This window comes from Oryctolagus cuniculus, chromosome 4 (genome assembly GCF_964237555.1).
Source record: "Oryctolagus cuniculus chromosome 4, mOryCun1.1, whole genome shotgun sequence".
In the NCBI taxonomy this organism is placed as follows: Eukaryota; Metazoa; Chordata; class Mammalia; order Lagomorpha; family Leporidae; genus Oryctolagus; species Oryctolagus cuniculus.
The window spans coordinates 110286517-110309416 of NC_091435.1; the positions used below are offsets into that span (position 1 = coordinate 110286517).

The 22900-nt window shown below is 39.2% G+C and overlaps 1 protein-coding gene across 2 annotated transcripts in view; it reads right to left on the bottom strand.

Annotated features, from left to right (window-relative positions):
• Positions 1–8245: 8245 nt before the first annotated feature.
• The window catches only part of SEC62 (SEC62 homolog, preprotein translocation factor), a 38387-nt gene continuing 23732 nt past the window's right edge, over positions 8246–22900 (bottom strand). For both annotated transcript variants that reach the window (XM_008266466.4, XM_070072534.1), the window contains exons 6-8: positions 22057–22117; positions 18405–18524; positions 8246–12739 (exon numbers count right to left, since the gene is read on the bottom strand). In XM_008266466.4, coding sequence (XP_008264688.1) covers positions 12270–12739; positions 18405–18524; positions 22057–22117 — 651 coding nt within the window. In that variant the 3' untranslated portion in view covers positions 8246–12269. The remainder of the gene's footprint in view (positions 12740–18404; positions 18525–22056; positions 22118–22900) is intronic.

Genomic DNA, 22900 nt, shown 5'->3' on the forward strand with positions numbered 1-22900 from the left:
AGAGAAACAGAATGCTTATTTGGGATTATCCCCGATGTGCTGGAAGCCTCTATACCAAAGAGGTCCAACAACTTAATTCTTTCACTCCTTTCCTATCTACTCTAATAGCTGGTGATTACTTTTCACTTGGATTTGTAGACTCCCCCAGGGTAATATTCCCAGTCTTAGAAAGCATTTCTGTGGATGACAGATACACACACACACACAGGGAATGAGTGACAGTCACTAGAAAATCCTCATTTCCTGGGTAAGAGCTATCTCATCGGTCTTCTCTGTCTACCCAGTCTCTCCTTCATGGTCCCTCTCTTTCTCAAAGCCCTCATGCTGTTTGGCACAAGGAACTTTAGGGCACACAGGGTTCTAGCATTTCTTAGTACATGCTGATTGCCACCCCTCGCCATCTGTATGGGGTGGGAAAAAAATGCAAGGTGGCAACAGAGCTGAAAATTTGAATTTATTATCTAGCAGTTGGCTCCCTGCTACAGGGGAATCGTAAGTGTGTAACTGTGGCTTGGAACCTTTAAAACAAAGGTGTCATGCTCCATTACCATCATTTAATAAAGAACCTTGGCTGGAAACTGAGGAAAGCAATACACATCGTCAGAGTCCTTGCAAATATTTTAAAGTAATGAAATTACATAATTTTTAAAGTAATAAAAAGTAATCTAAGACTACTGGAAATCAATCCTTTGGAAAGTTGGGGTTGAAGTGGGAGATGAGGTAGAATAAATTTGGGAATTTGTAGAATACATTTGGGAATTTGTAAAGTGGAGAACCCTGAGGGTTCTTTTATTAAATAAGGAAACAATTTACTAAAAATAAAGTTTCCAACTCTGTGAACCTTTCCAAGTAAGCCATCTGCCTTGCCTTGTGCAGCATCCGAGTCAGTCAGGTGGTCTCTGTATAGATGCCGACCACTTCAACACACACTCGGGATTCTTGCCCTCGGTTGTAGAGTCACCTGCTTCCTGCTGATCTTGATTGTTTCTCTGCAGGGCACAGTGCTGTAACTGCAAAGGGTGAGGATGTGTATTTGAAGATATGGCATGCTATCACAGAATCTTCCTCTCTTAATCCTCTTTTATGTGGATCATTGTAATAGGATATATTTGGTCTAAAACATGCACTTGGCATATACTAGTGTAAGGTTAACTTGGATTCACATTTTGAAGTTGAAGTTGGTGAGCAGAACTAATTTCAAATCACAAGCTGGTCAATGAATTATTCTTCAGGGAAATTATTGTCTTTAATTTCACACATGATATTCTCTCTCAGAGCATCAGTTTATGATACTCTAGGTATGTATGGTAAGATCACACTTATTTACCATCTCTTCCCATCTCAGTGAACACACCCAAGTCAACAGATAAGAATTTACAGAAGGGGAGACTGGCGCTGTGGTGTAGGGGGTAAAGCCACCACCTGCAGTGCCGGCATCCCATATGGGCGCTGTTTTGAGTCCCTGCTGCTCCACTTCTGATCCAGCTCTCTGCTATGGCCTGGGAAAGCAATGTAAGATGGCCCAAGTCCTTATGCCCCTGTACCCATGTGGGAGACTGGAAGAAGCTCCTGGTCCTGACTTCTGGCTTCAGATCTGCTTAGCTCTGGCCATTATAGCCATTTGGGGAGTGAACCAGCAGATGGAAGATCTCTCTCTGCCTCTGCCTCTCAGTAACTCTGCCTTCTAAATAAATAAATAAATCTTCAAAAAAAATTATTGAAGGCTATATAGGAGTTGTTTTAATAGTAGTTGTCTTTGTATGTTAAATTTTCTGTTTCTTTTTGCTTCTAAGTATTTTTTTTTCTGTAAGAAATATTTAAAGAACCACAAGAGGGAGTTGTGATTAGAATGTAGACATCTATACAATTTGGGACATGCTCAATTGGACTTGCCCCAAACAGTAGAGTTAGGAACATGACAGGGGATTCCAATTCAATCCCATCAAGGTGGCATGTATCAATGCCATGTTACTAGTCAAAGTGATCGGTTTCAGTTCACAAGTGATCATAATGATAGGATTAAGAGTCAAAGGGATCACATAAACTGTCGCTCCCCCTCTTCACGGAGGAACGACACAGGACCCTGCGCTGTTCTTTTGTCTGCTCGGCCCTTCCAGGGTTTGCTGCTGGTTCTTCCCGGGTTGGCTACCGATCCTTCCACCTCCATGGAAGGGCGGTTCCCCCTGCCACTTTCCCCACTTCCGCGGGGGAGCGGCACACCACCGGCCGGCTCTCTCAGGGGCTACTCAGATGTTCCTCAGGTGTTCCCCTTAGATGTTCCTGGTGCATGTTGTCTCTCTCCTCCTTTATAGTCCTCTTCCACCAATCCCAACTCTGCTACCCACACGCCGAGTACGCTGCTCTCCTCCAATCAGGAGCGGGATCAGCTCCTGCTGTTTATTGGTTGAACTGGAGGCAACTGTGTAAAAGTTGTTTTTACTCCTCTCCCAGTGCCATATTGTGGGAGAGCAGATGCATAGAATAAGTCTTAATTCCAGTAACTTAGTCTAGTCCGAGTTGCTCCCCACAATAAACAAGACTAGTGTCTGCTAATACTAACTGATAGAATTAAAAAGGAGAGAACGATCCAACATGGGAAACAGGATACACAGCAGACTCATAGAATGGCAGATGTCCTAGACAGCACTCTGGTCTCAGAATCAGCCCTTAAGGCATTCGGATCTGGCTGAGAGCCCATAAGAGTATTTTAGGCATGGAAAGCCAAGACACTCTGGAAGAAAAAAAAAAAAAAAAAAAAAACCTAAACGAAAGATCTCTGCGAGTGAGATCCCAGTAGAAAGAACAGGCCATCAAAGAAGGGGGGACCTTTCTCTGAAAGGAGGAGAGAACTTCCACTTTGACTATTACCTTGTCTAAATAAGATCGGAGCTGGTGAACTCAAAAGGCTTCCATAGCCTTGGCAACTCATGATAAGAACCTAGGGTGATTGCTGATGCCATAAACAAGATTGTCAATTGTTAAATCAACAACAGAAGTCACAGTGCACTTACTCCTCATGTAGGATCTCTGTCCTTAATGTGTTGTACTACATGAATTAACAGTATAACTAGTACTAAAACAGTACTTTACACTGTGTTTCTGTGTGGGTGAAACTGTTGAAATCTTTACTTAATATATACTAAAATGATCTTGTGTATATAAAGATAATTGAAAATGAATCTTGGCTGGAGCCGCGGCTCACTAGGCTAATACTCCGCCTAGCAGCGCCGGCACACCGGGTTCTAGTCCTGGTCAGAGCGCCGGATTCTGTCCCGGTTGCCCCTCTTCCAGGCCAGCTCTCTGCTGTGGCCAGGGAGTGCAGTGGAGGATGGCCCAAGTGCTTGGGCCCTGCACCCCATGGGAGACCAGGAGAAGCACCTGGCTCCTGCTTTCGGATCAGCGCGGTGCGCCGGCCACAGCGCGCCGGCTGCGGCGGCCATTGAAGGGTGAACCAACCAAAAAAGGAAGACCTTTCTCTCTGTCTCTCTCACTGTCCACTCTGTCAAAAAAAAAATTAAAAAAAAAAAAAAAAGAAAATGAATCTTGATGTGAATGCAATTGGAGAGGGAGTAGGAGAGGGGAGGGTTGCGGGTGGGAGGGAAGTTATGGGGGGGGGAAAGCCACTGTAGTACAAAAGCTGGGCCGGCGCCGTGGCTCACTAGGCTAATCCTCCACCTTGCGGCGCCGGCACACCGGGTTCTAGTCCCGGTCAGAGCGCCGGATTCTGTCCCGGTTGTCCCTCTTCCAGGCCAGCTCTCTGCTGTGGCCAGGGAGTGCAGTGGAGGATGGCCCAAGTGCTTGGGCCCTGCACCCCATGGGAGACCAGGAGAAGCACCTGGCTCCTGCCATCGGATCAGTGCGGTGTGCCGGCCACAGTGCGCCAGCCGCGGTGGCCATTGGAGGGTGAACCAACGGCAAAGGAAGACCTTTCTCTCTGTGTCTCTCTCTCACTGTCCACTCTGCCTGTCAAAAAAAAATAATAATAATACAAAAGCTGTACTTTGGAAATTTATATTTATTAAATAAAAGTTAAAAACAAAAACAAACAAAAAGAATGTAGACATCTAAGTCTACTAGAAATACATAGAGAAGTTCATAATCATTCCAACAGACACATCATTCTCCTTGTCCCTCATCAGCCTTTCCAAGGAGTTAGTGTAGTCTGAGTTGCAAATCTGATTGTGTCACTCTCCTGCCTTAAGTCAACAGCCCCCAGCGGTATTTCAGTGTCATTGTTCACTTACTGTTGTGTGTGTTAGCCATGCTTCAGTTCCACATGACAGGAATCTCATGCAAGGTATCTTAAACAAAAATGAGAAATTTGCTGCCTCATACAACTGAAAAGCCTGGGGTGGGGTGGCTTTAAGCAGGGCTAGATGTAGGAGCTCAAAGAAGACCTCAAAGCTCCTTTGTCTTTCTCATCCATTTCTTCCTGATCTGCTTTTTTCATGTTGGTTTTTCTAGACTGGCTCTGTCCACGTGGAGGCGATACAACCAAGGCATCTTCAGGACTTTGACTGGCTTGGCATGGATGAGGTATGCTTCCTTGAGACTGGTCACTCTAGAATGAATATTATGATTGTTTACAGCCCTTGTCTCTACTGTTGAGGAACACTGTTTTTTCTTCCCCTCATACTATTTGTTGAACTCTACTTACTAAGTAGGGTTAATCTTATGAGTATAAAGGAAATCAAAAATAGATTTTTCCACTGGGATCTCACTCGCAGAGATCTTTTGCCAGAGTGTCTTGGCTTTCCATGCCTGAAATACTCTCAACAAAAAAAAAAAAACCAAAAAAAAACAACAACAAAAAACCAAAAAACAAAAAAAAAAAACCCCAAAACCTAAATGAAAGATCTCTGTGAGTGAGATCCCAGTGGAAAGAACAGGTCATCAAAGAAGGAGGTACCTTTCTCTGAAGGGAGGAGAGAACCTCCACTTTGACTATGACCTTGTCTAAACAAGATAAGAGTCGGAGAACTCAGAGGGCTTCCATAGCCTTGGAAACTCATGACGGGAGCATAGGGAGATTACTGATGCCATAGACAGGAGTGTCAATTGGTAAAGTCAACAACAGGAGTCACCCTGCACTTACTCCTCATGTAGGATCTCTATCCTTAATGTGCTGTACATTGAGATTTAATGCTATAACGAGTACTCAAACAATATATTTCACTTTGTGTTTCTATGTGGGTGCAAACTGTTGAAATCCTTACTTAATGCATACTAAACTGATCCTCTGTAAAAAAAAAAAAAAGAAATGATCAATTCCCAACTTGACTCTCACTGGGATTAAACATGACAATAGGTCTGCTCTGATTTCATCATCATTTAAAAAAAATCATCTATTATTTTTCACTTTATGTTTCTGTGTGGGAGCAAACTGTTGAAATCCATACTTAATGTATACTAAGCTGATCTTCTGTATATTAAGATAATCGAAAATGAATCTTGATGTGAATGGAAGGGGAGAGGGAGTGGGAAAGGGGAGGGTTGTGGGTGGGAAGGACGGTATGGGGGGGAAGCCATTGTAATCCATAAGTCGTACTTTGGAAATTTATATTCATTAAATAAAAGTTAAAAAAAAAAGAAAAAAAAAGAAAAGAAAAGAAAATAACAAAGTACACTGAAATGATTTGGTGGAAGTTAATCTTCTCACAAAATGGCTTTTTGTCAGGTTGTTATGGTAACTTGCGATAGCAAACTGGACAAGATGAAATTAGTACTAATAAAAGAAGAATTATTAATAAAAAAATAGATTTTTGTAAAAATTAAGAATAGGAATAGGAGAGACAGGAGGGGGAAGGGTGGAAATGTGGGTGGGAGGGATGGTAGAGTGGGAAGAATTCATGTGTATATATGAAATGTCTGAAGTTTGTATACCTTAAATAAAGCTAATAAACAAAACTACTACTCAAAGGGAAGGAGTTTCTCAAAGGAAGAGATTCTAGGCAAACAAGGATCCGCCTAGAATCCTTCTCTAGATTCAGGTCTTTTCTCGCCATGTCTCAACTATCTTCAGCTCCAGCAACATGCCACGCTGGCTCTGTCAGGTCTTACTTTGCTGTACTGGCTCTATTTACCTGGCCAACACCAATTTATCTTTCAAGATCTTGTTCACGACACTTCAACAGCGACAGGGGTGCTTTTCTTGACCTTCCCAGACCAGGCTGGGCACTCATTTATGGGATGCTCTAAGTATGTCACAGATACTCTGGATTTCATCCAACACTGTGTCGTAACTGTTTGCATAAATACTTGTCTCTTATAAACTAGCTCCTAGAGTTGATTACACAATGCTTGACACATATTATTCCACAAGTGTTTGTTGAATGACTGGCAGATAATCTCAATATGGGTAAGATTCTGCTCGGCTCCCATTTAAAAAGTTGCTTAAAGGGGGTGGGTGTTTGGTGCAGTGGTTAAGTTTGCGATGCCCACATTCCATTTAAAAGTACCTGGGCTAATGTTCTGGTTCTACTCCCAATTTCTAGCTTCCTATTAATATGTATCCTGGGAGGCAGGAGGTGATGGCTCAAGTACTTAGGTCCTTGCCACCCACATGGGAGAAACAGATTTTGTTCCTGGCTACTGGCTTCTGCCTGGCTCAGTCACTGGTTACAGAAAGCATATGGGAAATGAACCAGTAGGTGGAAGATCTCTTATTTCTCTGTCATGTGTCTCTATCTCACTCTCTGTGCCTTTCAAATAAAAATTGCTACAAAATTTTATTTAGGTGTAGGATATAATCTATCTTAAACAAAACCTTACCCAACATGTATAACTTGCTAATCTATGCTAATGAGATTGAAATGAGATATGAATAATACTAAATACTAAATTAAGTACCATTAGCATTTGAATATGATTTAATAGTCGTGTTTGAAACATTGGTGGGTCTGATTTTGTTAGGTCAGGGGTTCTTAACCCAGAGTCTACAGATCTTTAAAGAATTTAAGGATAGAATTCAGATAAGTGAACCTGCATGGGGAAAAATACATTTCCATTAGACTACAACTGAAGTTTAGTATTTGCTTCAATAGTAAGCACAGACAAGTCAGTTACAGTGACTGTGACTTTGTCAATAATAGAAACCAGGCATTTTCATCTCACTTTACAGTTGCTGTAGGTGTTAATATATTATGTATACCACTTCAATGACACAGCCTCAAGATCTAGACCCTAGATCTAGCTATTAAGTGCACACATATATTACAACATCACAAATTAATGTTTTAACAGTTTATATTTCAATGGAATTGATCTCTGTATCCCATGCATTTCATTTTCTGTACATGAACACATTATTCTGAGAAGGGGTCCAGAATAATGAAGTGATCTAGGCAGTCACTTAAAAGGAGTCCGAAGTGTGGTGAGATAACCGCAGGTAAACTTCATCCACCCTGGCCTCCTTTTCCAGTCATTGTCTTGCTCAAAAGAGAGGTCACAGACCTTTTGGGCAGTTGGAAAACTAAGACCTAAGAAAGACCCTTCATGTTAAAATTTTATCTGTATGGAAAGAAAAGCCACGCAATTTAAGCCCCAAGGGGTCTCTGGAATAAGTTGGAAAAGTATAATAAACACATTTGGGCCTAATCAAAAACTTCCAGCTAATCTGCAGACATTGGTTTAAAGGCTTACCAAAAAAGATAAATTTGTCTTGTGTGGTAGCCTGCATAGACAGCCACTAGAACTGGATTTTATTTATCTCAGGTCATGCTCTGCAAAGGCAGTGGGCTCCTTTCTAATGTTTGGTGCAAGGATCTGACAAAGAGGTCAGAGTTCACGTTCCTGCTCCTTGGCTTATTGGTCTTAGTTCCAACAGGAAACAGATGGCTCTTAAATTAAGATCCTTTTGGGGAGATGTTGTACAAAAGTGTGAATAGAATGAACCCACAGAGGAAGCACAGTAGCCTTGGCAACTCCAGGCTAGCAGCAGAACTGACATTATCCTTGGCCAGGAGGGAAGGGTACAGGAAGTGGCAACTCCGAGAGGGGTGGACGTTTGGGAGAAATGATGACCTTTCAATACCAAGGTAGCCCCACTGACTACCTGAGCATCCTCAGATTTCTGCAAGAAAAACCATGGCCAAACCCACCCAGAAGCCTAGAGGCACAGGAGCCACTGCTGTGGTCTGTGTGTGTCAGCTCTGTTGGGACAGAAAACAGAGTGCAGCTGGAAGGGTAAATAAGTCCAGCACATTTGGCAAATCCATGGCACTTATCATACTATTGGACACCCCAAGAAGCCAGAACTGTATGTTTATTTATGGCTGTGTCTGATAAAATCATGGTACAAGGTAAGTGCTTAGTATTAATGAACAGATATGAAATATTGCTGAAACAGAGTAAAAGCAAATTATCTACTATACAACAATTAAGAAATATTTGCTTTCAGACAGAGTGGATATTTAAAATTACTCAAATACTACAGCAGGATTTAGCAATATATTCTGTTCTGTAGATAAGGTAGGTAAATGCTACAGCTTTTTAATATAGTTAAGTACAGTTGATCTTCATTATTTGTGGATTCCATTTTTTGGTGAATTTGTTCTAAAACTTTTGTGGTGCTTTGGTGGTCACTGGCAGAGCAGCAAAATTAACTTGGCAAATGCATATGCTCAGCTGACTCTGAACAAAAGCCTTCTCGTTCAAGCTCTCATACATGTCCTTTTTGCTCTAATAGTTAATGCCACGTTTTGTGCATTTTTGTAAGTTTTGTTGATTTCACTGTTTAATATCTTTAAAACATTTATTTCTGGAGCCGGCGTTGTGGCGGTGTGTAAAGGCTCTGCCTACTGTGTCAGCATTCCATATGGGCACCAGTTCATATTCCGGCTGCTGTTTCTGACCCAGCTCCCTGCTAATGCCCTGGAAATGGCATCAGCAGATGGCTCAAGTGTTTAGGCCTCTGCCACTCACATGGGAGATCTGGCTTCAGCCCGGGGAGTGAGCTGGTAATGGAAGACCTGTCTCTTTGTCTCCCCCTCTCTTGCTGTAACCCTGCCTTCAAATAAACAGATCTTTTAAAAATACATTATTTTTCATTTTACTCAGAAGGCAGAAAGACAGAGACAGAGATAGAGACAGAGAGACAGAGGGAGACCAATCTTCCTTCTGCTGATTCAATTCCCAAAAGCCCACAATAGCCAGGGCTGGGCCAGGCCAAAGACAGGAGCCTGGAACTCAGTGTGGATCTTCCATGTAGTGGTAGCAACACAAGCACTTGGGCCATCATTGGCTACCTCTCAGGGTGCACACCAGTAGGAAGCTGTATTGGAAGCAAAGTAGCTGGGACCCAACCAGGTCCTCTAATATGGAGTGTGGGCCTGATAAGCAGCAACTTAATTGCTGCACTAAATGTCTGCCCTTGATTTCACTGTTTAAAATGGCCCCCAAATATAATGCTGAGGTGCTAAGTAGTGTTCCTCAGAGCAAAAAGGCTGTGAAGTAGCCGACAGAGAAAACATGCTAGATAAGCTTCATTCAGGCATAAGTTACAGTGCTACGGCCGTGAGTTCAATGTTAATGACTCAACAACATTAAATGAGGTGGCCTTAAAACAGAAACAACCTATACCACGTCTATGCATCGACCAGCTGATGGAAATGCTGTAACCAGAGGTTTGCAGAAACTCAGCCCTGGCTTTCCTTCCTCTAGTACTGGTTCAGCATTTGCTAATTCAGTGACTTTATAGAATATAACTACCACGAATGAGTACCAACTGTACCTGCTATTTTCCAGTTCCTAAGAAAGATTAAAGAAAAAAAATTCAACATACTAAAAACACAAGATTATTTTTTCTAGGCAGTAGCTACCTGGTCCTTATGATGTAAAACCAGAAAGAAGGGGGAAACATCAAAATCCATTACTGCTGCAGAATTTCAGTATGATATATAAAATTTATTATTTTATAGCATTTACTTTTTAATAGCATTCAACTAAATCTAAATTATTTCACTTAGTATTATATAGAGAGCCCCACAGCTTCAAAGCTAAAGAATTCAGATGGAGGGAAAAGGAAAGCACCCTATGTAATATGTTGACTCTAGGAGTAATCACATACATGTTATTCTTGCCACTTGGATTTAGCCTCTGATTAATTCAGTCCTGCTTAGGTGGTCCAATTTTTTTTAACTGCTCACTTACAGTAGCATAGCAAATCTGAAAATCTTAAAAAAAAAAGTCACCATTCAATTGATTACTGTAAACAATTCTCCAGGCTTTGGCATAAGAGTATTTAATGTTAATCAACAGAGCCATCTATTCTTCTGAGTCAGCCTTTTGACTTTTATATTGGTTTAAATTATATAACCTTAAATAGTAAAACAGATATTAAGCTGAAACTTCTAACTCACTTTTCAATCTTAATATCCCCGCCCCCCCATTTCCCTCATCTGCTATTTCTAAAAATTTGTACTAATATTCTGTAAGACTCTATAAACCAGTAAGGTGACTTTCTTGTCCACCATGCTCCAAATGTCTTTAAGACTAGAAACAGTACATATATTATAAAGTATTTCAGGATACATTTTAAGTGCCTGGGTATTATCACAGTAGTAATGGTTAACAGTCTTTTTTATTTCTTGAATACACTTCTGGTATCAATTTCATACACAAAAATAAATATTAATATTTCTGGTGATTACAGATGTCCTTTCTGTGAAAATAAAAAAGTTCTGCAAATGTGATAGGAAAATACCCAGGCACAAAAATTAATGAATATTTGCTGAGAACTCTTAAAATGATTGCAGCTTTGATGAAGTTGCATTAATATCAAACAGTCACATTTCTGCCCATTTATGGGAATGTTATAAAGCAGCAATCAAGTTATGTTTAATGAAGTGTGTTAATATACAGAAAATGTATTCTCTTGCAAAATTAGGAAAACTTAACATCATTAGTTAAGTTAGATGAGAACAGGCCAAAGGAAAATAAAGAGCTACATACATGACTTACTCCAACTACAAGGCAAAATGCTCTGTGACAGAAGGAAACTCATTTTATATTCATTACCAGTTTTTAAGAGCGTAACTTTAAGGAATGATTATGATTATAATTAAACAAAATTTTTCTAAGACTTATAACAGATATGAGGCATAAAATCAAGCTGTAAAACTAGTTTAAAGCAATTAGAGTGCAATGGTTCTCTTATTTTTTCTTTCATATTCTTTATTTTAAATTGATATTTTAGAACAGTAAATTATCTTTCACAGCAGTGCCGTCTGGTCTGATAATACAGTACCCATTTCTGAATGTAAAGATTTAAAATAAATCAAAATAGACATTAAGGCATACAAACAGCTACTTTAAGTCTGCTCTTATTTAATAAGGATCAGTTTTTACTCATAGTCAAATACATGGAATGTTGGCACAAAACTGAAGCTGCTGTAGAAAGATCGCAGATGTTCTGTGGGTTATCGAAACTTCCATTTCTAAAAACATACCCTTACATGGACTTACTTTTACAAATTTAAGTGTTGAGAAATGTCTAAATAATAAGCAACAATTAAAATAAAATGTTTGTTTTCTTTGTAAATTATGTACAGAATACACTTTACGTTACGACAGGAGATAGGGAAGGAACAAGAGTCAACACGTTCCAACCAATGCTGTTCGCTGCTTCTGCTGGAGATGAACACCTTCCTTGGAATTGGATGTACAAATCAGTTTGGATTTCCTACGTTGGGAAAGGAGAGTTTGTAGCTAAACTAAAAGTGTCGATGTATTGTTACTAGTTGGCTTGTTTGCACAAAATGCTTTTGAACCCTGCTAACTTGGAATCATAAAAGGAAATTTCCTGGTATTATTTTATAATGAAAAACAAAAGCTTAATTAACTATTAAGAACAATGAGTTTAAGCATTTCATCTTAAAGAAACTGTGAAATGGCTACATAACTATGCAAAATCTGAAATGCTGGAGTTTCTTTATTTCTTTTAAAGTTATTTTGATTAGTCTAACAGTAAAAAGCCATACAACTATCAAAAAATGCCCTTAATCTAAATGTCATTATGTAAAGTACATCTTTGATAACTATCAAAATGCATGAGATCTATTTACTGTAAAATTATCAAATGGATAACTTATTAATGGCTTTAGACTGTACCAAAATTTTGTAAAACAAATGACTGAATATAATTGCTTAGATGTCAAATACATTTTAGAAATGGATTTAAAGAATGCTACAAATGCCATGTGTACATTATAATGATCAACCAACATAGAAAATCCAACTTCTTGCACTATTCAGTCCCCAAATTAGTGAGATTATGATTTTTCATGTGAAGACTTAGGTGTTTCTTCATCCTCATCTTCCTCCTCCTCTTCTTCACAATCCCCATCTGTTTGCTGTTCCAGTTCTTCCTTTGTGATCATTTCAAAATCATTCCCATTTCCACTACTGTGCTGGGATCGGTCGTCTTCCCGCCTGTCACTGTCTGTGTCTGAATGCCGTTCCCCAGCGGAGCCTTCTGGTCCGTGATTCCCTGGTCCTACTTTTCCCTCCTCATCTTCTTTTTTCTCACTGTCTGACTTTTCCTCACTGTCAGACTTCTGCTGCTTTTTGGTTTCAGATTTCTCATCTTTCTTTAAGTCTGCTTTTGGTCCTTTATATTCATGTGTGTACAGAGGCCTGAAGGAGTCAATGAAGCCCACGTCAGCAGTCAGATTTGGCAAGAACCAAAAGTGGTGTCTTCCTCCAGTTATGAGCCAAATTATGAGAAACAGAATGCAGCGAGCTGTGGAGAGAAAGATTTCTTTAACTGAGTATTTCAAAGATTGGTTCAGACAGCAGGGATTTCTGTTAATAAAACACTAGACAAACATTGAGCTCCACTACTGCATATTTCATGCACTTTAAACGTGAATATTTAAATCCTGACTAGTTCAGCAGCTAGCACAGTATTTTAGCAGCAGATATTAAAACTTAAGGGCACAGTGATATAACAGCACTTAAAAATTATATTTTTCATAGAAGTGCTGTTTCATGCATATACACTTATGATTTCTGTACAGTGACTGCAATGCTATACATTAATAAACATAATAGTGAGTTGGAGTTTAAATATTTATGAGATTATAGTACAAGAAAAGGAAAAAAATTGTGAGTAACACATAAAGGATACTCTAAGAATGAAGCCTTTAAAAGGAAAACAGCAGGGCTGCATCATGACTTTTGTAGGTCCTAGATACTTTTGCCTTTATAGGGCACTTACTCTGTAAGAAATAATCAAAATTCTATTTTACATATACTAATGACTATTTTGGAATAGATGCAAACATAATACTGGATAGGTTTGCTATTATATATTCACATATGCAGATTACTATTTCTGATTTTACTATTTTCTGATTTTAAATGAAAATGAAAACATTTCTGTGGGCCCTGGCAAGTATTGTGGGTTTGAGGCATGTGCCTACTCTGCCTGGATAAAGATTCCCAGAATTAGTGAATTTCTATTTTTTAATCTTCTTTGTTTTACTAATTAAGTAAATCACATAAGGCTTATGAGTTACTCTTTTAGAACAATACTATGAAACAACTGTGGGATAACAGAAATTGGATTTTAAAATTTGTAGTAATAAATTATCACAAACCCCAATACTTCATATAGTCTTATCTTAATTTACCAATTAGGTACAGTGGAGTGATATTTCCTTTTTTCTTAAAGGTCATGATGATTATGTGAATTTCAGGTGTTTTTGTTATATTTTGTATTTTGTTTCCTTTAGAAACAATTGTACCACATATCTATATATGGCATATATATATAAAGTCTGAAAAAAGCTTATTTATGCTTTTTCCATTATTTGCTTCAGAGAAAAGTAAATGGGTATAGCTGCCTTGATATTTATAAAGTAGTATTTGTAAACAAAATACCTATTTATAAGGCAGAATTTTAATGTTTATAAGAATAGAAATATTCTAAAGATTCATTTACATCAGAATTTGATAAACAAAAAAGGTAAATATGAGGGTACCTCAAAAAGCTCACAGCAAAATGGAATTAAAAGATAAGTTTGGGGCTGGCACTGTGGCGTGGCAGGTAAAGCCTGCTGTGCAGGCATCCCACACAGCTACCAGTTCAAGTCTCGGCTGCTCCAATTAGATCCAGCTCTCTGCTAAGGCCTGGGAAAGCAGTGAGAGAATGGCCCAGGTCCTTGGCCCCTGCATCCACATTGGAGACCTAGAAGAAGCTCCTGGCTCCTCCTGGCTTTGGATTAGCCAACCTCCGGTTGTTGCAGCCATTTGGAGAATGAACCAACGGATGGAAGAGCTCTTTCTCTTTCTGTAACACTAGCTTTCAAATAAATAAATCTTTTTTTTTTAAAGGTAAGTTTATTTTGGTGCAAAAATGTTTGAAATCTATGCATAGGAGGATTCTTCAAGAAGTTCATAAATTGAAAAATCATGCAATGATTTCAAAAACTTTTTTGAGCCAAAATAAACTTACTTTTATACTCCATTTTGCCATGAACTTTTAGAGGTACCTTTGTATGTCTAAAAGTATGATTTAATTCCAAGGGCCTGTGTTATGTTAAGCTGCCACTTGCACAGCTGGCATCCCATATTGGAGTGCCAGGGCCAGTGCCAGTCCCAGTTACTTTGATTCTGATGCAACTTCCTGTTAATATGCCTAGGAAGACAGCGGAAGATGGGTCCCTGCCATTCATGTGGGAGACCAGGAAGGAGTTCCTGGCACCTGATTGGGTCCAGCCCTAGCTGTTGAGGCCATTTTGGGGAGTGAACCAGTAAACGGAAAATCTCTGTCTCTGTTCCGTGACCCCCCTACACATAAAAATAAATAAATCTTAAAGAAAAAACTTCACCCATAGAGAAACAGAGATAATGAACAATTTAAGGAAGTTTTTCTCTAAATACAATTACAATACTATGGTAGCTTTCACAGGGTTGTAAAAGATGGTTCATAATACAAAATTTCCCATTATATCCCCAAAACAGCAATACAGAAATGACACAAATACTTACAAAACCTAATTTCTTACCACACACTAACTGGGCACAGCAGAATTCTACCATGTTTTATAGTTTTTCTTTATGTAGCACCAGATTACCAAGGGCAAGAGGGGGAGAATCATGGAAAAAGTGACATGTACTACAATTTTGTTCCTGTACTAAAAGTGACACATTTTATAAAACTGCTGGAGGTGTTGTTTTAAGTGGTGATATTAACAATGCACAGAGTAACACCAAATATAATTTTTATTAATATCTAATACTTCACAGGATAACCTAAATATCCAGTTTTAAATGAGCTACATGTCAAAATTACTTGACAGTATATTTGGAATTGTATTTCCTAACAGAATTAACACAAACTGTTGGGTTTGTTTCCTATTTTAATTCACAAGACAATTTGGATTCATAATGAATACTTAAATCCATAGTGTTTTTGAAAAAATATAAAAAAACACTACTGAAGAAACAGTATTTTCAAGAGTAAAATAACAACCATGAATCATTTAGTGGAGCTAAACTATTGTTGCAAATTTTCAAGGATTTTCTAAATTTCGGTGGTTTGAGAGCCATAAGGCATAAATTTTGTTATATCTAATGTCAAATCAAAATATATGCCTTTTTTTTCTGGATGCAGGTATTACACCAAGTTACCTGCTCAACAGGCTTATTTATTATTTCCTGGCATACAAATGTGCTTGTAGCATGCAGGAGCAGCAGGGTTTTTCTGAGATCATAGAGAAAAGAAGCCCACAAACATAATGGGTTAAAGGAAAACTCAATGAGCTCCTGTGTCCACAGATGGTAGCACTGACCGAGGATGTCCTGATGGCCAGGGTAAAGGGTAATTACTTGGGGCTGTAGGAGCAATGCTTTAAAAATGTAAGAAATATGTATGTATCATACAATCTATACCCAGTTCAGATAATCTTGGTCAAATAATGTCCTGTAACAACAGATATTAGGTCAGTAAAATTGGTGTTGTTTCATCTTTTATAAAGACATATTCCTATATCTTGGTGGAAAGCTGATTTGTTACTTGGGGAAAATAATCAGAACTTCATTACATACACTGACATAAACTCCTGGTGGATCAAGGAACTCAATATAATTAAATAATCATCAGACAATTTTAGATAAGCTGAAAAAATTTCATGCATCTTTCTCAAGTTGAAAAATTGAGTTTCCCACATGACATAGGACAATTTTCAAAGACTAGGATTTCAAATAAAATGGTATTTGTTGGTTTTAAACCAGAATAGGTAATATGGTTATCGTGGGAAAATATAGACAAATGTAAATAAGATTAAAATCGTAACTACCACCACTATTCACATTTGGTTGCATTTCCTTTCAGTCATGCTTACCCTGGTATTACTATTTCAAAAAGATCTGTATAGTTATATAGAAAAATACCTTATTATCTTAATTTATTCTTTGACTACGAGTGATGAGCATTTTTACATATTTATCGTTTTGTTTTTATTCCCTCTTCTAAAGGATGAAAGGACGTTTGTGTCTTTATCATTTAATATTCAGCTTCTCCTATCAATTGATATGAGTAGTTGGGGATTTTATTTTTTTGCCTGTCCTGTCAGATTGTTGCTTTTTTTTTTTTTTTTTTTTTAAATTTGACAGAGTTACAGACAGTGAGAGAGACAGACAGAGAGAAAGGTCTTCCTTTCACTGGTTCACTCCCCAAATGGCCGCCACAGCCAGAGTTGCGCTGATCCGAAGCCAAGAGCCAGGCACTTCTTCCTGGTCTCCCAAGCAGATGCAGGGGCCCAAGCACCTGGGCCATCCTCCACTGGGCCCCCGGGCCACAGCAGAGAGCTGGACTGGTAGAGGAGCAACTGGGACTAGAACCTGGCGCCCATATGGGATGCCGGTGCCACAAGAAGAGGATTAACCAAGTGAGCCATGGTGCTGGCCCCCGTTGCTTGTTTGTAATTTTGTTTGTTTGATGTGAAAAGGGTTTAATTCTTTAAGATTTATTTATTTGAAAGGCAAAATTATATACAGAGAGGGAGAGACATTTGGTTCACTCCCCAAATGACTGCAAAGGCCGGGGCTGGGCCAGGTTGAAGCAAGGGGCTAGGAGCTTCACTCTATCTCCCACATGGATGCAGTGGCCCAAGTACTTGAGTCATCTGCTGCTGCTTTCCCAGGTACATCAGCAGGGAGTTGGATTGGAATTGGAGCAGCTGGGACACAAACCGGCACCCAGATGAGATGCCAGAGTTACAGGCAGTGGCTTAATTTGCTACGCCATGACAATAGCCCTGGTTTTTAAAATTCTTGGTCATCAAAATCTATTTGTTCTTTCAGTTATATTTATACTTTTAACTATAAAACACTGATCATCTAAAACTGTGGAAAAATATTTATTTGATGTTTTCTTGTTTACTTTTCAAAATATTTATCAACTAATGAGTCTAGGATTTACTCTGGCACCTCAATGAAAATTACTGATCTTCTCCCACATAGCAAGCCAAATTTTTAGAACCACATATTGAATATGTGCATAGAATTTAAACATTTAATATATAAGTTTTATTTACCTTAAAATCAAATCAAATGTTTTACAGAAAATATTACTTTTAATAAATGATGGGGGGTTGGCAAATTAATCCTCCACCTGTGGTGCTGCCATCCCATATGGGTGCTGGTTCTAGACCTGGCTGCTCCTCTTCCAATCCAGCTCTCTGCTATGGCCTGGGAAAGCAGTGGAAGATAGCCCAAGCGCTTGGGCCCCTGCACCCCCATGGGAGACCTGGGAGGAAACTCCTGGCTCCTGGCTTCGGATCGGCACAGCTCTGGCCATTGCGGCCATTTGAGGAGTGAACCAATGGAAGGAAGAACTTTCTCTGTCTCTCCCTCTCACTATCTGTAACTCTACCTCTCAAATAAAATAAAATCTTTAAAAATAAATAAATGAATAAATAATGGCCACTGTAAAGCTATTAAACCCCTTGTTGTAACTAATTTTGAAGTATAACTATACAGATTAAGACACAAAATATATTATGTGTTTCAAAACAACTGAGAATAAATTTCAAAGGTCTCATAAAAAATGACAGGTAAGACAGGTGATAGATGCTAATTAGCTTGATTTAATCGTTCTGCATTGTCTACAAAACAATACATTGTACCCATAAGGTATATACAATTATGATCTGTCAATCAAAAGTAATAGTTATAATAAAAACAACTTTAAAAAAGATACATTAATCCTCCCCCTTCAGATTAGACCAAATCTAATCAAGTCCGAGTCAGGCTTGGGATTTGACCCAGAAAGTAGGAGTAAATACTTCTTGATTTATCTACATGGATTCTACTATTAAGCTTTCCTGAAGTTCCAGATTATACTTCTATTACTTAATACCTACCTTACTGAGGCCAGTTTTATTAATAACAATACTCACCAACAGCAAGGAGAAGAATGCTGGCTACAAAACAGCCTGCGCCCACACTGAGGTAATAAACACCGACTCTCATTTCGGCTGGCCAAAGAGGGAAGAGGGTGGCTGCTATCACCGCAATCACTGAAACAAGAAGCAGCATTTACATTCATAACTTGTAGAACAGAAAGTCTAACGGCTCGGCTGTACTAACAGCAAACACTTCTGGGGAGGGCCAGCGGGGGGGATATGGTGAAAACAAAACATACTGAAATACAGTGTTGTTACTTTTATAGGTAAAAAAGGGTTAATTATGAGCAATTTCCTATTATTCAACCTAACACTTGATACTGTTCTTAAATTATGTTAGGATTTTTTTAGTAAGTTACATATAATCAGAAAAGAGCACTGTCTAAAAATCAAACTGTTAGTTTCTCAAATTATCAACTGATGTCATTTTCAAGCTAAGAATACCTTATTTTTTGGCTATTAAAATATTTGTATACAGAGCAGGATAGCTTGAAGAAACAACAGACAGCTAACCTCAAAAAAAAAAAAAAAAACAAAAAAACAAACAAAAAACAAAAAACAAAAAACCTCTTCCGGGAGATTCTGATTCAGGGATGGAGTTCTAATAACCACAGATTGAAAAGGTTCACCAAGTTATTCTGCTACATATGGGTTTTTTGGTAATTACGGTAATTATATACTCCCCAGGTTTTTTGCAAGTGAAATGAAGCCATATGAAAGAATTTTAAGAAGTCAGAAGTCTGGTTATTAAGTTTTCAGAGTAATACTAGGATGAAAATTCTAGCTCTATCATTTTTAAGTTAAGTAACCCTGGACAAGTTTTAATCTTTTGAGGTTAATTATAATTTTTTAAGGATTTATTTTATTTATTTTAAAGGCAGAGTGACAGAGAGAGGGAGGGAGAGACAGAGAAAGCAGTTAAGCTACCTTATATTAGTAAGGTGTCTGTTCCTATTTTTTAAAGGTTGAAGATTAACTGACACTGCACATAAAATATTTAGCAAAGTGATTATAGTACAGTGTTAAGCAACCAAAGGTTATCAGTTACTAGCTATGGATTGGGTTTGGTTTTTGACTTATAAAAGTTATTTGAGGGGAGGAGTGGACTGTGGTGTAGCAGGTAAAGCCGCTGCCCGCAGCGCCAAAATCCCATATGGGCGCCAGTTCATGTCCCAGATGCTCCACTTCTGATCCAGCTCTCTGCTAAGGCCTGGGAAAGCAGTAGAAGATGGCCCAAGTCCTTGAGACCCCTGCACCTGTGTGGGAGACCCAGAAGAAGCTCCTGGCTTTGGATCAGCCCAGCTCTGCCTTTGCAGACATTTGGGGAGTGAACCAGCAGATGGAAGACTTTCTCTCTCTCTCTCTGCCTCTCTGTAACTTTTTCAAGTAAAATAAATAATCTTAAAAAAAAAAAAAAAGTTATTTGATGGGGTACCCATGACATCATATTGACCAAGTTTATTTTATCTGCTATCTATTTTTCTCTATTTGTTGAATCATTCTTTCCCCACCCACCCCTGCCCTGTATTTCCAGGAATATCCACTAATGTTAAAAAACCAAATCAGAGGCCAGCATTATGGTGTAGCAGGTTAAGCTGTTGTCTGCGATGCTGGCACCCCATATTGCAGCACTGGTTTGTGTCCTGGCTGCTCCATTTTCTGATCCAGCTCCCTGCTAATGTGCCTGGGAGAGCAGTGGAAGATGGCCCAGGCACATGGGCCCCTGCAACCCACTTGGGAGACCTGGACAGAGTTCCTGGCTTCAGTCGGCTTGGCCCAGACTTGGCCATTTGGAAAGTAAACCAGCAGATGAAAGATTCCTTTCTCTCTTTCTCTCTCCCTCTCTGAGTCACTCTACCTTTCAAATAAATAAAAATAAATCTTAAAAAAAATCAAAACCAAAGGGTATAGTCTTCATTCAATTCTTGTTCCATTCCCCAAAAGTATTAAGTTTATTTGTATTCCCAGATTATCTATATATATAAATAAACCTACAAACCTAAAAATATATTTTTGAAAATTTATTTATTTATTTGGAAGGCAGAGTTACAGAGAAACAGAGAGACACCGATTTCCATCCACTGGTTTACTCCCCAAATGGCTGTAATGGCCAGACTGGCCACAGGACAAAGTCAGGAGTCTAGAACTCCATCCAGGTCTCTCACGTGTGTAGCAGGGGCCCCAAACACTCAGGTCATCTGCTGCTGCTTTCTCAGGCACATTAACAAGGAGCTGGTTCAGAAGTGGAGTAGGCTTTACTTGACCCAGGACTCAGATAGGATGCCAGTGTTGCAGGTGGCCCCTTAACTTGCTGTGCCAGAATGCTGACCCTCAAAAACTTTTTTTTCTTCTAAATGAAAAAGTTTATACCATCTTTACTCTTTTGTAATTTTCTTTGTTCACTAATTCTATTTAGATATCTTTCCATCAGAACATCCTAATTCTTTAAGAGGTGCATGATTCTATTGTATAGGGGTACTGTAATTTATTTCAGATTCTCTTATTGAGAAACTTGAATTATTTTGAGTTTTACCAGATTACAGACAACGGTGCAATGCAAATATCCCTCTATATGCACATTTGTACAACTACCATTTTTTCCAAAACCTGTATTAAAAAACTCCACAATCCTCTTAATCATTGTTGCCTTAATTTGTACTTACTACAAGTGTGACTTACTGTTAGTCATGATGATTAGTCACTGTATTTTTTTTTTTTTAAACTTACTGGGGCCAGTGCTGTGGTGTAGTAGGTAAAGCAGCTGCCTGTGGCACTGGTGTCTCATATGGGCAATAGTTCAAGTCCTGGCTGCTCCACTTCCCATCCAGCTCCCTGCTAATATGACTGGGAAAGCAGAAAAATATGGCCCAAGTCCCTGCACCCTTGGACCCCATGTAGGAGACCTGGAAGAAGCTTCTGGATCCTGGCTTTGGATTGGCCTAGCTTCAGCCATTGCAGCCATTTGGAGAGTGAACCAGAGGATGGAAGATATCTCTGTCTCCCCGCCCCCTTTCTAACTCTATTTTTCAAATAAATAAATCATAAAAAAAAAGATTGGATTGGAAGTGGAGCATCTGGGACATGAACCAACTCCCATTTTATTTCTTTGTCTATGAGCTACCTTTATTATTTTTCTTTCAGGCTGTTAATCTCGTAAATATTTTTGCTTTAATGTGGCACAAATATTATCCTTAACTCACTGCTTATCTTATGGCTTTACTGTATATTTTTGAAAGTGTTAATTTTTTTTTTTAATTTTAAATGCCAAGTTAAAAAGAGAAGGAGAGACAGAGAGATCTTCCATCTGCTGGTTCACTCTCCAAATGGCCACAATGGCCAAGGCGGAAGCCAGGACCTTCTTCAGGGTCTCCCAATGGGTATAGGGGCCCAAGTACTTGGGCCATCTTCCACTGCTTTCCCCAGGTGCATTTGAAGAGAGCTAGATTGGAAGTGGAGCAGCCAGTTCTTGAATGAGCACCCATGTGGGATGTCAGCATTGCAGGCAAAAGCTTAATCTGCTACACCACAACATTGGTCCAAGTGGTAACTACTTTATAAATTTGGAAATGTTTTTCTTTATGGCATTTGCATTTTGTTTTCTACATTTCATACAGTAGTTTAATGCTACTTACATCCTGCTACTTACCAAGAATTAATCCCATGACAAACGTTTTAAAGTGAACTGGGTCATAGATCCACACATACACCTAGAAAAAAACAAGAAATCACAGTGCTGAAACTTTCTAAAATCACGTTAGAAAATGAAGCTTAATTCTATATTTCAGGTCTTCTCAAGCTGTCACCACTCTTCTAACACATCAGAGAGGTACTTTCTTTCTTTTTTTTTTTTTTTTTTTGACAGGCAGAGTGGACAGTGAGAGAGAGAGACAGAGAGAAAGGTCTTCCTTTGCCGTTGGTTCACCCTCCAATGGCCGCCACGCTGCAGCCGGCACACCGCACTGATCCGAAGCCAGGAGCCAGGTGCTTCTCCTGGTCTCCCATGGGGTGCAGGGCCCAAGCACTTGGGCCATCCTCCACTGCACTCCCAGGCCACAGCAGAGAGCTGGCCTGAAAGAGGGGCAACCAGGACAGAATCCGGCGCCCTGACCGGGACTAGAACCCGGTGTGCCGGCGCCGCAAGGCAGAGGATTAGCCTAGTGAGCCGCGGCGCCGGCCGAGAGGTACTTTCTAATGTAAAAAAAATTCCAAAGATCTTTCCTTCTGTAAAGGTGTTTTTCTGACATTCATTCAGTTAGATTCTAAGAAAACTTTGTATCTATAATGTACTTAAGTAAATTTGTATGTACTGTATGTACTCAATAATCTGTTCAGATGTACAAATTATTATTTAATCTAAAGACTCATAATCATTAATCTGTTTGTCCTTAATGTAATGATGAACCAGCTGGGCTAAAAGCCAAGTTAAGACAGGATCCTGGGGCCAGTGCTGTGGTGCAGACAGTTAAAGCCACGGTCTGCAGTGCCGGCAT